The following is a 14,748-nucleotide window of genomic DNA, read 5'->3' on the forward strand; positions in this document are numbered from 1 at the left end:
TTAAAGTTGTATACTATTTTTATGATGTGAGGTTTAAGACTTATATTAATTCATAAATGGGATCGTTTCATCATCAGTGAGTGCCGATCCTACACAAGCAGTTTGGCTCATAGAGTAGTCCTGAGCAAGGGACACCCCTTTATGACTTCTGTATACACTAAAAGGGATTATCTTCATTACAAAAAGTTAATTTTGGAGATGTAAGGCTCTACCCTAAAAAATATATCAGCTAAAAATGTTGGTGGCGCATTTGAACACTCACCACCAGACCATCTACTGAATGAGATAGCCTATTAAATATGAGTCTTACCATTCTGAAGAATTCCGGAGAATCTCCAGACTTTTCCATGAGGAATCCATGAAAAAAATATGGTTGGCTCAACGTTTTTTTTTAAATCTTGATGTAATAATAAAATGTACAAACAATCATACAGGACACAACTTCCATAATTTTTTTTGTGAAATTTATTTCACCAGAGGAAAAAATCCTCAAAAATTTACAATCGCACATGGTATTTCAGTAGGGGTCAAGAGTCTGAAGGAGAAGTCCAGGACATTCACATTTCAAAGATGACTTTTGGACCATGTTGAGTTGTTAAGTTCTTCATAAGCAAGTCCGATAAAGTGGTTGGGGGGGAGAGAGCTCACAGAGATCTAAAAACATAGATTGTAATTTAACGATTGAAATTTAGTCATTCATCCTTTATATACAAACACATGTGGGTAAAGGAGGTGGGATGGCATTAGAAAGGGAAAAGTTGTTGACTGAGGACAACGGAATGAAACCTCAGTACTCAAAATGTATCTGTATTAGAAAACGTTTGTCTTAAAGAAAATTCATGTGTATAATATTAACTTGTGCCACATATGGATTGAAGTATTTATGTCTTTGGACCAATTTTTACAAACATAATCACATGTACAAAAATTATAATCACTTTATAAGACTCAGGAAGGATAAACACACACCAGATTATCTTCAACCAGCCATGATGTGCTTGACAAAAGCTGAAAAAAAGAAAGACATGAATGGGAGGATATGCACAAATAAGTTTCATAACTAGTCTGCTGGCCTGATTGATTTAATAGTCACTGTGTAATACTTTTTCCTCCCCTGTGACAACACTGCAGGGAAATTGAACGCCTACAGCCAGGTTCCTTCAGCTTAGCAGCTATCGGCTAGGAATGCTAGCAACAGGACACTTTATGACCTGCACATCAATCATGGAAAATGCTAGCTTAAAATAATTGCATAAAGATGACATGCCCTTTAGTACCTTCATAGTTAATGCATCCATTGGCATCTTCTTGTCCTGCAAGCAACTGTTCTACTTCATTTTCTTGCAGCTTCTCACCTGTATGTGATAGAGACGTGCTATAAGTGACATGCTCAACACTTATTTATTGGCTCCTATCCATCTTACATAGTGGTCAACACCAATATAATACTATGCAGCAGTGCTATTCACCTAAAGTGGCCAAAACATGGCGCAATTCAGCTCCCATCACAGTTCCGTTGCTCTCTTTGTCAAAAACACGCAGTCCTTCTACAAAGTCCTCAAAGGAACCTTGGTCCTTATTTTTGGAGATATGTTGAAGCATCGGAAGGAAGGTATCAAAGTCAATGAGTTTGGTGTTTAGTTCTGAAACAAGGAAAATAATCTTTTATTATTAATTTTTAGCAAACAAGTGAGTAGGGTACTGCCATGGGGTCACTAAGTGACCCTATCATGATGTTATCAATGATACGTTAAAATTGTGCTTTCATGTATGTAATGAATATAGATCCAAACATTTGGCAGAGTATTGGGTTTTAAGCCACCAGATCTGAAGTCTTTGAGACAACCAGCTTCTAAGATACAGCATACTCTTGCATTAATTGCATGTAATGAATAACAAAACATACACCACTGCTCAGTGAAATGTCAATGGCCCTCCCATGAGTTAGCTCTAGGAATGTGAATTTCAATGTAGGCATCTGGACTGCTAATGGCATGGCCATGAGCTGACCTTGTTTGTCATTTCATTACTAGGAATTAAATGATCTAGATCTCCCACAAATAGACTGGGTGGAATAGTTACAATCCTTCTGAGCTGCCTGTAGCCTTTATGTTCTCATCCACCCTTTTTTCATAGCTCAGGGCTTGAGGGGGTTTAATGCCTCATGCATAAATAGAACAAGACATGATGCCAGGTGTGAGGGTCTCTGTGTATGTACCAAATGGAAGGTATGTGGTATACAGCCAGAAAATCTTGGGACTTGCATATCAGTTTACCAAAGCAATACTATTTATAAGTGGGATTGTCTTATTCTGGCTGGCTGTCCTATGTCTGGAGATTTGCCATTCTCTTTCTTGATTCTATACTGCATAATACAGCTATGTCATCATTTTCTTACTTTGGCCATTATGTTGTGATGGCAATGGACAACGGGTGCTTTCATACTGCGCTTTGTCTAACGTTTGTTGGTCCCATTGGGGCTTATGTCCAAACCCTCCGCAAATCATTATTCGCGTATGCCCCGTCATGGCCATTGACTATAATGGTGCCCACAAAGTCAACATATGCTCTATTGTGCATTATTTTCTTGCATATGCACCTATTGGAGGTGGACACTCAGACGTGGTAGACTACTAAGTCTGAGTATCCACCTACAGTAGGAGTACTTGCCCGAAAATGATCACACGTTGACTGTCGACACTATTATAGTCTAAGGCCCCATACCCCCGAATACCATTTTGCGGGGGGGTTCTGACATAAGCCCTGATGTTATCAACGAAGGTCAGACAAAGCACAGTGTGAAAGTGGCCTTACTTTTTCACATCAGTGTAATAGAGTAGGTCTTCCATATAATTCAGAACCAACTTTTTGACTCTAGTTATCAAAGTTCTTTACCACACTCAAACAGAGCAACAGGTATCATTTTTTTATGGGTGACACCTGGTATTCATATATAGGAGAATGAATGATAAGTTTTCACATCTTTTCTTAAAGGGAGTTTATTACCACCAATATTCAAATTAATCAATTTATACATTCACATATGTGCATTAGTCCCTATAAAAACAATTATACTGGTTCAGGTTTTAAATGCATTTGTTTTAGGCAAAAACAGTTTTATTACGTATAAAAATGTGGAGGTTTAGGTGCACCCTTAGCGTGGCCACGTTCTAATTGAACCGTTCTTCCCACTTAATTAACATCCTCCGCCCCTCTCCCTTAGTGATCCAATGAGCACTGCCTGTATTGCATACTCGAGATAAACTTGGCACACACGTGGTAAGATGCAGTGAAAATTTAATGGAGAAGAGTACATACAGCAGACGTTTCGGTCAAAACTAGACCTTCATCAATGTACCTCTCTTAGAGCTTATGGAATTTTATAGGGTCACAAAGGGTAAATTTAGCCACATTAGTAGTCAGAAGTCAGTCTTTGTTAAGGCCGTATCCGGCACAAACGAAAGAGGTGTCCACCGCTAGTCCAGTGTGTCTACTGTATGTACTCTTCTCCATTAAATTTTCACTGCATCTTACCACGTGTGTGCCAAGTTTATCTCTAATATTGTACGGCTTGGGCACCTACTTGAGCACCACAATATATAGTAGTGCCTACGGTCTTATTTCTAATGTAATGCATACTCAGCCCTGCATGTACTGACATTGCAGGAGCAGAGAGCTCACACAGTGTCAGTGTGTGTGGTGCCCTCCGATGTCCCTGTCCTGTATGCAGTGGTTGCTTGCTGCACACAGATCCGCACATCAGCAGGTGGACAATGCTGACAGAAGGGGATGAATTCACGTTCTGACAATGCAGGAGCCAAGTGCACACAGTATCAATGTTCGTGCTCCCATCCACCTCTCCTTTCTTCAGTGGCCACCCGATACACTACCATTCTGTGTGCAGCGAGCAACCGCTGCAGACTGGACAGGTGGATCAGAAGGCTGCTATTCACGCTGACATTGTAAGAGCTCTCGGTTCCTGCAATGTGAATATGTGCAGAACTCAAAATTCAATACAGTCAGTGCTCCTTGGAGTGCTGACAATCACCAAGGGAGAGGTGGAGGATTGTTATTGAGTTGGTACAACGATGCACGAAGCACTTGGCCACACAAATGGTGCGCAGAAGCCCCCTCATTTACACCAATGGTGCGCAGAAGCCCCCTCATTTACATATGTATTAAAACGGTTTTTACATCAAATAAAGTCATTAAAATCTGTACCACAAGTATGATTTTTATGGTCCACTATATGAATGCATAAATGGTTTACTCTTACTATTTAGGATGACAGGCCTTCTTTTAAAGGGATTGGCTCAGAAACAAAAAAAAATCCCCATGGCGTATGATTTTTTAGGACATCATACAGGAGATTACCCACTCAAGACCCCTTATGAGTGGAGATTCATCTACAAAGAACAATCACTGGCATGGTGAAAAAATCTGTATGGAGGCCCCATTTAATTTAGACCAGCAGCAGCAGGTTCACAAAATGGAAAACGTATGACTATTATGCTCTTGATTTCTCCCACTTTGCAGAGATGAGGGGATCCTACCAAACTTTACTCCAAAGTTCGGTTCGTGTACCAGAACTGTACCCGCACTTCAACCAGAACTTGAACTGCATTGAAATCAATGGAAACGCGAACTTTGGAGCTGGAAAATCTCTCTCCCTCTTTCTCGCCTCTCTGGCCTCCCAAACTGTAAAACAGACTTCCAGGAGAAGTTTGTGTTCGGAGTTTAGCACTGGTACATGGGTTCACTCATCAATACCCATGTGTCTTTTCCTCTTTTATGTTCTCCGAGCATAACAGCTCTTATTTTGACTGTCTCTTGCTTCTTCTACAACCAGAGGGACTTTGCTTTCCATACACTTAAGCCGTAGCTAATAACCATTTTCGAGGCTTCCTTTCACCCAGGGCCAAAGTTTCAGTTTTCTGCCCTAGCCCTGTATCTAAATACCCTGACCGAGGCAAAATAGCTTGTAGGTGCCACCTGGCTCTCAGCACCCAAACACATGCAATTGGTTAATCTCCCACCTGTGCCACAGAGTTACTCCAATGTCTTCAGGGCTACAAGGTTTTTTAAATTCATGATTATTATAAGACAGAACTATTGGAAACTGCACTGTCTGAATATTAATAGTTCTTATGGGTCTCTATGGAGTTAATGTAACCATCAACTAATCAACTAACCTACTGGTACTAATGAAAAAAAATAATGGGAAATAAAATCTGCAAGAACAACTCATCTAGAGTTTCATTTAGGTCTTACCTTCTGGTTTGGGTCTTCCTAGGACCTTCAATACTTCTGAATTTGTGGGATTCTGTCCCAAAGCCCTCAAGACATCTCCACACTGACCATATGTGATTTTCATCTCCCCACCTGGAGTTCGGTCAAATAGCTGGAAGGCCTCTTTAAATTCTGGGAGTAAATAAGAAGAAAGATTTGAATTATTTTTTAATTAGTATTATATAAAACATAAGCTTTTAGAAAAACTGTACTACTGTATACCGATAACTGGGTATATTGTCATCATTATCATTAGATGCCCATACACTCATCTCAGCTGAAGACTTTGCCTCATTCTTCAAGCAGAAGATTGATAATATCAGAGAAAGCTTTGGCCTGCAGTCCTTCCAGACCCTCCACATAACTGCTCAGTCCTCCTCCTCCAAAACCAACTTCTCCACCATTACAGAAGACCAATTTTCCGCCCTACTCTCAAGATCACATCTCACCACCCGTGCACTTGACCTGAACCCATCCCACTTCATCCCAAACCTCACCACAGTAATCATCCCAACCCTAGCCCATCTCTTCAACCTGTCACTAACAACTGGTGTTTTCCCCTCATGCTTCAAACATGCCTCAGTCACACCCATCCTCAAAAAGCCCTCTCTTGACTCATCCTCTGTATCTACCTATCGCCTCATATCACTTCTCCCCTATGCCTCAAAACTACTGGAACAACACGTCCATCTTGAACTGTCCTCCCACCTCTCTTCCTGCTCCCTCCTCGACTGCTTACAATCTGGCTTCCGACCGCATCACTACACTGAAACTGCCTTAACTAAAGTCACCAATGACCTACTAACTGCCAAAACAAAGCAACACTATTCTGTTTCTCTCCTCCTCCTGGACCTGGCATCTGCCTTTGACACAGTGGACCATTTCCTATTACTACAGACCCTCTCATCTCTTGGCATTACAGACTTGGCCCTATATTGGTTCTCGTCATACCTAACCGACAGGATATTCAGCGTCTCCCACTCACACACCACCTCCTCACCTCGCCCCTATCTGTAGGAGTCCCGCAAGGTTCAGTCCTAGGGCCCCTGCTCTTCTCCATTTACACCTTCGGCCGGGGACAGCTCACAGAATCTCACAGCTTGCAGTATCACCTCTATGCTGGTGACACACATATCTACCTATCTGGACCAGATATCTCTCGACTAACCAAAATCTCACAATGTCTGTCTGCTATTTCATCCTTCTTATCCGCTAGATTTCTAAAACTTAATATGGACAAAACAGAATTCAGCATCTTTCCCCCATCTCACGCGACCCCCCCAACAGACCTATCCATTACAGTAAATGGCTGCTCACTCTCCCCAGTCCCAAAAGCTGTGCACAGTGTAATCCTTGACTCTGATCTCTCCTTCAAACCACATATCCAAGTCCTTTCCACTTCCTGCCGACATCAACTCAAAAATATTTCCCGGATCTGTACATTCCTCAACCAAGAATCCGCAAAAACCCTAGTCCCTGCACTCATCATCTCCCACCTCGACTACTGCAACCCCTTGCTTTGTGGCCTCCCCTCTAACATTCTCGCACCCCTCAATCTATTCTAAACTCTGCTCTTAACGATAGTATAGGTAATAACTTACTGATTGCTTGGGGTCTGACCGCTGATCCCTAGAAATATTGATAGGAAATAGGTTTTATAATTGGTAGAACCCATTTAATGGGTATGGGGACTTACAGAAAGGGTACTTGGCAAATTTCCCACTTAGTTTTCTTTGGCTTTTGAAACCCATTTAATATCAAAGGGGGAATTGGTTCACATATTATTTCTAAATTACTCTGTGGCACTGGGGTTTATTTTTATGCACTTATATAATCAATCTAACATTTGAAGAAATGGAAAACAGATATTTGGTACCTGTTTTAAATGAGCAAAAAAATATTGTGCCCTGATAGTCAAACATACTTAAAAGAAAAGGGGGACGATTTATTTTATTTTCTTTAAGTTTCTGTTTTGAATTTTTTGCGCCAAATTCATCAAAATGATGCAAGTACTTCATTATTTTTACGTAAAGTCCCAAATTGTATTTATGACTTTTTAGTGGGAAAAGTTGCATGTTTCACAAAAAAATGCTCCAAAACAAGTGTCATACATAAAATGTCTCCAGGGGAGGGGGATGCATTAGAATTGCACCAAGTTTTGAGACTTTTTAAAAAAAAAGTTGCATTCCATCAATTAAAAACAACACTGACGAAAAAATCAGGGCTGTGGAGTCGGTGCCATGGAAACTGAGGAGTCGGAGTCGAAGGTTTGGTTTACTGTCTCCACAGCCCTTGTAAAAATTAGAAAACGAACTAAAGCACAAAAGGGAAAATTGAGGTATTCACTAAAAAAAACCTGGTGGAAATGCAATAATGAACTGGGCACAAGGATTGAGATTGGAGAATGTTTTTTTTCTTTGCCGCCCTGGCCCAACTGACTTTGAGCTTGACTAATCACTGCATTTTTAGTATTTTATGTCTTTTTTTTGTTTTCACCACATTCATTTTTCTATTTGTGCCTTTTTCAAGAGTTTTCCAGATGTTGTCTCCTAATTCATAATTTTCAACTTTACGAAAAGTCCCAAAATGTGTCACAGAACATATGTACTCCACTCCTGTCTTACCTCCCCTACTCTGTGATTAGATCTAGGCCTGAAACTTTGGAGAATTTTTACAGCATTTTAACAAAATAAGTGACATTTTGTGCTAAAAATTAGCAAAACAAATCGCATAAAAATAAAAAAACAGTTTTGATTTTGTGTAAAATTTTGATAAATTTGCCGAAAAGAATTTCAGCAAATACCGCAAGACAAAAAATTAAGTAGCTTAAGAAAATTGCGTTGCTGTTTATTTATTTTTTTTTAGTTTTTTATATATAGTTTAACAGGAACACAGGGTGAAGAAATTAAATACTATTATCTAGTATTTCAACAGAGGAATATCAGAAGCAGCTGAACAATCTCACTTACTGCAGCAGTTAGGCTCGACGGATATCAGGTTCCCATTATATATGTTGGATCTAAGCTAGAGCGATTCCTCCGTCCTTTCCTTTGGGCATTCCCTTCATTCCAAATGCTGCCAGTTTAATCCCCTGACATTGCGCAAAGGCTTTGTTCTCCACCAGAGTTTCAATATCCCCCCTCCTTTTCTATAACTTCAAACCAATCATAGACAAAAAGTAAAAAAAAAAACTTTTGGCGGTACCATCTTGATGTCCGATATCTCTATTTCAATGACCACACATGCATGGAGGTAGAATGGGTGAAGGTCGGCCAGTCCCCTCCTTATTAGGCTAAAGCAATTGAATTAGAGTTAAAAAAAATGAACTATTAAATATAATATTTTAATTATTACTTTTCATATACAATGAAGTCTGGATTTAAGAGTTTTCACACTGACCACTAAAGGGCACATGGTAGATTAACCTTTCATATGTGAACATCTCGCTTTTCAGCAGTGCTGTGTTAATATCAATGATCCAACTTAGGCTACGTTCACATTAGCGTCTTTGGGCGCAGCGTCGTCGACGTCCCTATCTTTAACATGGGGGACGCATGGATATGCGCCAGTATGCGTTTTCAAACGTTGTACGACGCATGCGTCATTTGAGCGCACCAAACGGCGCAGCCGACGCTACATGTTGCATTTTTCCAGCGTCATATTATTTTAGAAAAACGCATGTGGCGCACTTGCGTCGTATATGCACCTTAGTGTCTATGGAAAACGCATGGGGCGCAGGTGTCTGTGTCGACCCGCGTTGTTCGACGCATGCACCTTTTCAGTAAAAAACAAGTGATGAAGTGTCTAGACAGTGACAAGACCATATAAACATTTTAGCACAACGCATGCGTCAAAAAACGCTGCATTGTGTATTGCGTTTTGGGTTGCGTCGACGACGCTGCGCCCAAAGACGCAAATGTGAACGTAGCCTAAGCAGAGTGTTCATGTGTTTTCTATGGCAAGAGTGGGGAAAGCCACCGTCAGACAGCCCTGGCGGCAGCTTATCTCTACTGAAAAAAAAATAAAAAGGACAGGGAGCTGAAATCCCAAATGCCCAATTTTTCTTTCCCTTACATTATTTATTGTGTGTGAGTATGGAGCCCACACTTGCATTAGATGGTGACCAGTCCCATCAATATCGTCAGGATTGTCCAATCTAGATACAGATCTTTAGATGTGCCTTTAATTCACTTGTCATTACTATGTTTCAAGTAAAAAATGATGCAGAACATTACCTTCAATCTGATCCGCGCTGTATTCAAGCTGTGGACAAATAAAAATACTATTAGGTTATAATCAGTAAGACATGCATATAACTGCAAATCTTGGCAAACATTGAATAATACAGATTAGTATACACAGTTCCTCCTCATCCCCCAACAGCTATTTCTCCCTTTCCCCCCCGGACATACACATGCATGCTGAGCTCTGCTGCGTGTGCATGTGTTCTCAATGGGCAACATGCCACGGTGGGTTTCATAAAGGGAGACACCAGTATATGGGCAGCTTCAGAGTGAAAAATTAGGCAATAGATAACTATGAAAATAAAACGGCATACATTGAAAACTGGATATCTTAGACCCAATGAGACTGGTGTACTTACTTGGAAAATCCACAAAAGAGTGTCTGTATAATATATAAGAAGCATAGCCTTTAAAGGAAAAATTTGGAAAATTATACCCTCCATTGCATGAATGGAAAGTAAAATAGGGGAGTTTCCATACTATATCAGTATTGGGATACCATCTCCTTACGTACAGTTACTAGTAGGCTCTTAAAGACGAATGCATAAGAAAACTCAGACTTTTTTTCCCTAATTTTCATCCTTTTTTTATGCGCTTGTTCGATTTTACATCTGTGTGATGTCCGAGTGTGATCTGTTTTAATACAATCTATGCTAAAAATTGTACATGATCACATCCAGTTTCCAATGTTTATAATAGAAATGAATCTGTAATAATCGGATGTTCCATGTGGGATCTGATTTTTTTTTAACGCACCCATAGACTTGAGTGGGTGAGTCTCATCCGATACTCGGAAGAAAGTAGTGCGTGCTGTGATTTCTTTATCACGGAAGGTCGGACTGAAAAAACAAGTTTATCTGAACAGCCCTAGTGAATGTGTCTATGTTCCTCCTGATCAAAAATCGGACAGCGCACATCCAATTCATACGCTTGTCTGCATGATCCCTAAAGTGGCCATACACACGAGATAGTAGTCCGCTGGACGTTCTTTTGGCAGATGGCTATCTCTTGATTCACTCACAAACACAAGTACTCGGCTAAGCATTCATGTGTTTTCGATGGGGAGAGACGAAAAAGCCGCTGTCACGCTCATCTGGCAGCTGCCTTATCTCTCTTAAAAAAAAAAATGTCCGACTGTCCGATCCTCCTCTCTCCCAACATCCATTAGCGGAAAGTTGGGAGGCCCCGATACAGATCCGATGGTTAGCTGCCGATATCGGCGTGTTCGGACGACTTTATCTAATGTGTATGGGGGTCTTAACATACACAAGACTGACGGACAATAGGAAGAAAAGAGAAAGCAGGTAAAAACAGGGCGAGGTGAGTAGAAGTGTAGGTGCCTGTGAGCGGCTGCTGTACCATTAGTGGGCCACCTTCTCCACGTTGTAGGTGGGTCATCACCTTTATCTCGTGCACTGTATAACCATGAATATCCCTAATCAGTGCCATCATTATCACACTGGCTGTTGGAGCTGGCGGAGGGTTTGGATCGGGGCATGAATACTTGGCACTATTATTTCTACAAGGTGCGGACAGAGTAATGTGTTCCTGATGATTACTTGTCATCCCGACATCATGTTTCTCTAACGCTAGCCAATGTCTCTATGTAATAAGATTTTCACCGACGGGTTGCCCTATCTTATACATGGGTCACAACGTCCCATCACAAATAGCATGAGTTATTAAGCCAGCCCTTTATATGCGCCAAGTACTATATTCAGAGCGATACGTTGCAAATTTATCGTTACCTAATAGTGAGGAATGTGGTTTTCAGTTGTAAGGGTGCTAGGGTACAGCTGACTGTAAAGTCTGATGCCACCAAAGTATAATAACTGGCAAGACGTACATAGGATTTCAGTTACTCCAATGCGGTGCATTCAACTGTATAGTGGATATTTTACCAGATTTTACAATGCCAACTGCATACATCATAAATTAGATATTTTGGACCTGGTGAGACTGGTTTACTTGCTATGAAAATCCAAAACAGAGTGTCTATATGATCCCTGATATTAAAATGAGCAATTTATGAGTCTTGATGAAAAGTGAGAGAGCTCATGTGTCTATTCAGTCTCCGTCCCCACCCAGCCCGATTGACACCTGCAGCTGGTACTGAGCGGTGTGAGATCTCAGCAGCAACAGGGAGGAGGGACACTGAGGAGGTGTCAATCAGTCTAGGTAGACGGAGACTGAATTCATACTGTCAAAAAAGCATTACACAGCCATTTTGAAATGGATTTTCAAAGGGAGTACACCAACCTTATCAGGTATAAGAGATCTGCCCAATAATAATGAAGTTTAGATTATGGAATTTGGTGACCGATCTAAAGAGGATTTCCCATCACATTTCATACTACAAATGGCATATATTGATAGCTAGCTCACTTAGACCTGATGATGCTAGAGTATTTGCTCTGAAAATATAATCCTGATAAAAAGATCATCAGCTACCTCGCCGGCATAAAATGTAGCAAGCTTGTATTGTGAAATAAGGGGACAGATCTGCTTTTCTTAAAAGTGTTATTACTTTTCTTTCCTTAAATCCATCTGGAAATTGATATATATTAATAGATATTTTCCACATAATGAACAGGTTTCCCCTTTAACGACTTTGGAGCCCGACAATATGTCATGGTGTGCGATATTATCTCAGTGACGCAAGCAAGACAGAGACTAATGGTGTGCGTTATGGAAGCCCCCTCATTACTCTGCAGGAACTGTGGACCATCTAAGGCAGTCGCACACAGACGGATGAGGGCCCCTGTGCAAGAACAGTATATGGGCCCTTCGCGATCCAATAGTAGTGGCCCCATATCTCTTTGGGCCCCTATGCAGTTGCACAGGTTGCACCAATAGTATGTCCGCACCTGCGCTTTTTTCATTTTGCAGCTAAATGTAATGATTTTCAGCTGCACAATTCTGCAGTAGAACAGAGGTATTGCCCCCAAAATCTTGGTGCTGTTGGCACAATGCGGGCAGAGGTTGCACACACATGGCAGCGGCACCGAGAAAACAGGCTTTTATTAATATATTGTAATATTAGGTTGTAGTTTTACATAGGACTGCAAGTAAACCATAGCGAGCTGTCATTAAAGAATATTTCAGTTTTTTCCCCCTAAATTAAAGGGGTCAGAGTGATCAGTGTCAGCATAGCGTGAGCTGATTCTTTCACGTGAGAGAATCAGAGTACACTGAGGAGAAGATGGAGAACAAAACTTCTCCATCTTCTCCATTGTGTCAGTGCTCGGAATTTATACTGTACTCAGATGTCATCCAAGTGCAGTCCGATGTTTTCCATGCACTCATTTACTTGCATGGATGAGTGCTTTATGAAAATCGTATCAAACTCGAACATAAGGTGATCTTGTCCTTGAACAGTCTCTGTCCGAGGAAAATATCGGACATGTGCATGGCCCTATAGACTAACATTGATCAAAGTTTGATCCGATGTTTTGTCGGATTTCACATAGACTGTAACATGGTTGTTTGCACATTACCAAAGACAGATGAAATAGAAAATCTCCTATTGGACCTTGAAATTGAGCTCACTGACCGATTCTTAGATAACTCATTCTGCAGTCAACAACAGACAGCACCGCACAGGGACTATAGAAGGCAAATGGTGCAACTACAAAATAATATATGCATTTAAGGAAGAAAAAGAGTTCCCAAAGGGTGGACAACCCATCAGCGCTCTCTAATAGAGGGAGATTTGCCTCACAGAGGATTGTCACTGGATACAATTGTAGCAAATGCTGAGAATCAGATCTCTAAAAGTTTTCAATGGCTTCCATTATTGACAGCAAGCAGTGATGCTGACAAGTATTAAATGGATTTCCCATTTCCAAGATTATATCAAAATATGTAGTAGTTGTGATAATAAAATTAGCAAATACTACCAATAAGAAATATAGTATAGTTCTTCTGATTAGCTATATTGCTTACCCCATGTGCAGGGCATCGCATGAGTTTAGATATTCATGGTTACGGCCACTCATAAAGTGACAGTTAGTTAGTTGTTAGTTGTCGCAACCTTGGATTTCTAAGCTACTGCAATGCCCTGCACATGGGGTAAGTGACATATGTTGCATAGTTCTTCTGATTTGCAATGCTGCTTACCCCATGTGCAGGGCATTGTAGTAGTTAAGATATTCATGGTTATGGTCACTCATATAGTGACAGATAGTTAGCTGTCGTAAACTTGGGATAAGCAACCTTGCGAATCAGAAGAACTATACTACATTTCTAATTGGAGGTATTTGCTAATATTATTATTATTACATCGACTAAATATTGGGATAGGATCTTAGAGATGGCCATACCCCTCTAAGCATACTCTGGCACATTGTATTGGACATACTTAATAAATTCCCATGTTTTTGAATACTCACTGTGATACTTTGTGGATCAAATGGGACCTCCTTTGGGGGCTCAGGTGCAGCCGCCGGTGCTGGTGCAGCAGCGGGCTTGGGGGCATCCTTCTTGGGTGGCTCTGGCTTCTTGGGGGGCATGCTGTGTGTGTAAGGGCTTCTTCTTGGGATGCAATGAATGAGATGGGAGGAATGACAGAGCCAGGGTGGTCACGCAGCCCCCTCTTATATCCAGGGAGAGGGAGCAGCACTACTATAAAAGGAAGAGTGACAGACAGAGATGTCCCACTCCACAAGTATTCATTGTTATCAGCCCCGACATACCCTGTGATATTAACACTTCTCCTGCCAAGTCGGCTCGGTGCTCAGGACAATCTCTGCTTTTTACTTAGCCATTTCTTAAAACCCCCTATGGTGGCTGTAATGGTGGGGACAATCGTCATTACCCAGCTTTCCCAGAGTACTGCACTTCCTATAAGTGAGGCACAAACCAATGATGATAATTACAGTCAAAATTATCTGTATAGGTTTCTTCAGCCTCAATAAAAATCATTGACGCCTCAATTCTTTTTTTACGGGCAGGGTCCCATTTTGCGGAGTGTCCATGAATTTGTGGCCAGTTGGCGGCCCCCATTGGTTGTCACTCAGCTTTACTAAGACCCCAAATCTCGTAGAACAGGCAGACCTTCAATCAGAGTCTACAAGAGAACGGACAATTGGCGAACTACACATCCCAGCCTGCTGGTTTCATGACAGGATGGTTGGACATGCTGGATAGTACAGGTACCAGAATATAGAGCCTAGGGATAAAGGGGGGCACAGCTGGGTACTGCCAGTGTGGCATT

General features: G+C 41.1%; 1 protein-coding gene across 1 annotated transcript; it reads right to left on the reverse strand.

Annotated features, from left to right (window-relative positions):
- Positions 1 to 442: 442 nt before the first annotated feature.
- Positions 443 to 14,110, reverse strand: MYL4 (myosin light chain 4). Its single transcript, XM_077252736.1, has 7 exons — positions 13,925 to 14,110; positions 9,525 to 9,552; positions 5,272 to 5,421; positions 1,470 to 1,643; positions 1,278 to 1,355; positions 970 to 1,008; positions 443 to 654 (listed from the first exon to the last, which is right to left on the reverse strand). The coding sequence occupies exons 1-6, from the start codon at positions 14,042 to 14,044 to the stop codon at positions 980 to 982; spliced, it is 579 nt and encodes a 192-aa protein (XP_077108851.1). The 5' UTR covers positions 14,045 to 14,110; the 3' UTR covers positions 443 to 654; positions 970 to 979.
- Between the last annotated feature and the right edge of the window lie 638 nt (positions 14,111 to 14,748).

Source organism: Ranitomeya variabilis, chromosome 4 (assembly GCF_051348905.1).
Source record: "Ranitomeya variabilis isolate aRanVar5 chromosome 4, aRanVar5.hap1, whole genome shotgun sequence".
NCBI classification, from domain to species: Eukaryota; Metazoa; Chordata; class Amphibia; order Anura; family Dendrobatidae; genus Ranitomeya; species Ranitomeya variabilis.

Excerpts from the sequence above, each read along its gene's own strand:
- MYL4 (XM_077252736.1), bottom strand. The coding sequence starts at position 14,044 with ATGCCCCCCAAGAAGCCAGAGCCACCCAAGAAGGATGCCCCCAAGCCC. Across the intron at positions 5,422-9,524 it reads CAGCGCGGATCAGATTGAAG|AATTTAAAGAGGCCTTCCAG; the intron begins GTAATGTTCTGC and ends ATTTACTCCCAG. Across the intron at positions 1,644-5,271 it reads AGGAAGACCCAAACCAGAAG|AACTAAACACCAAACTCATT; the intron begins GTAAGACCTAAA and ends TCCTTGTTTCAG.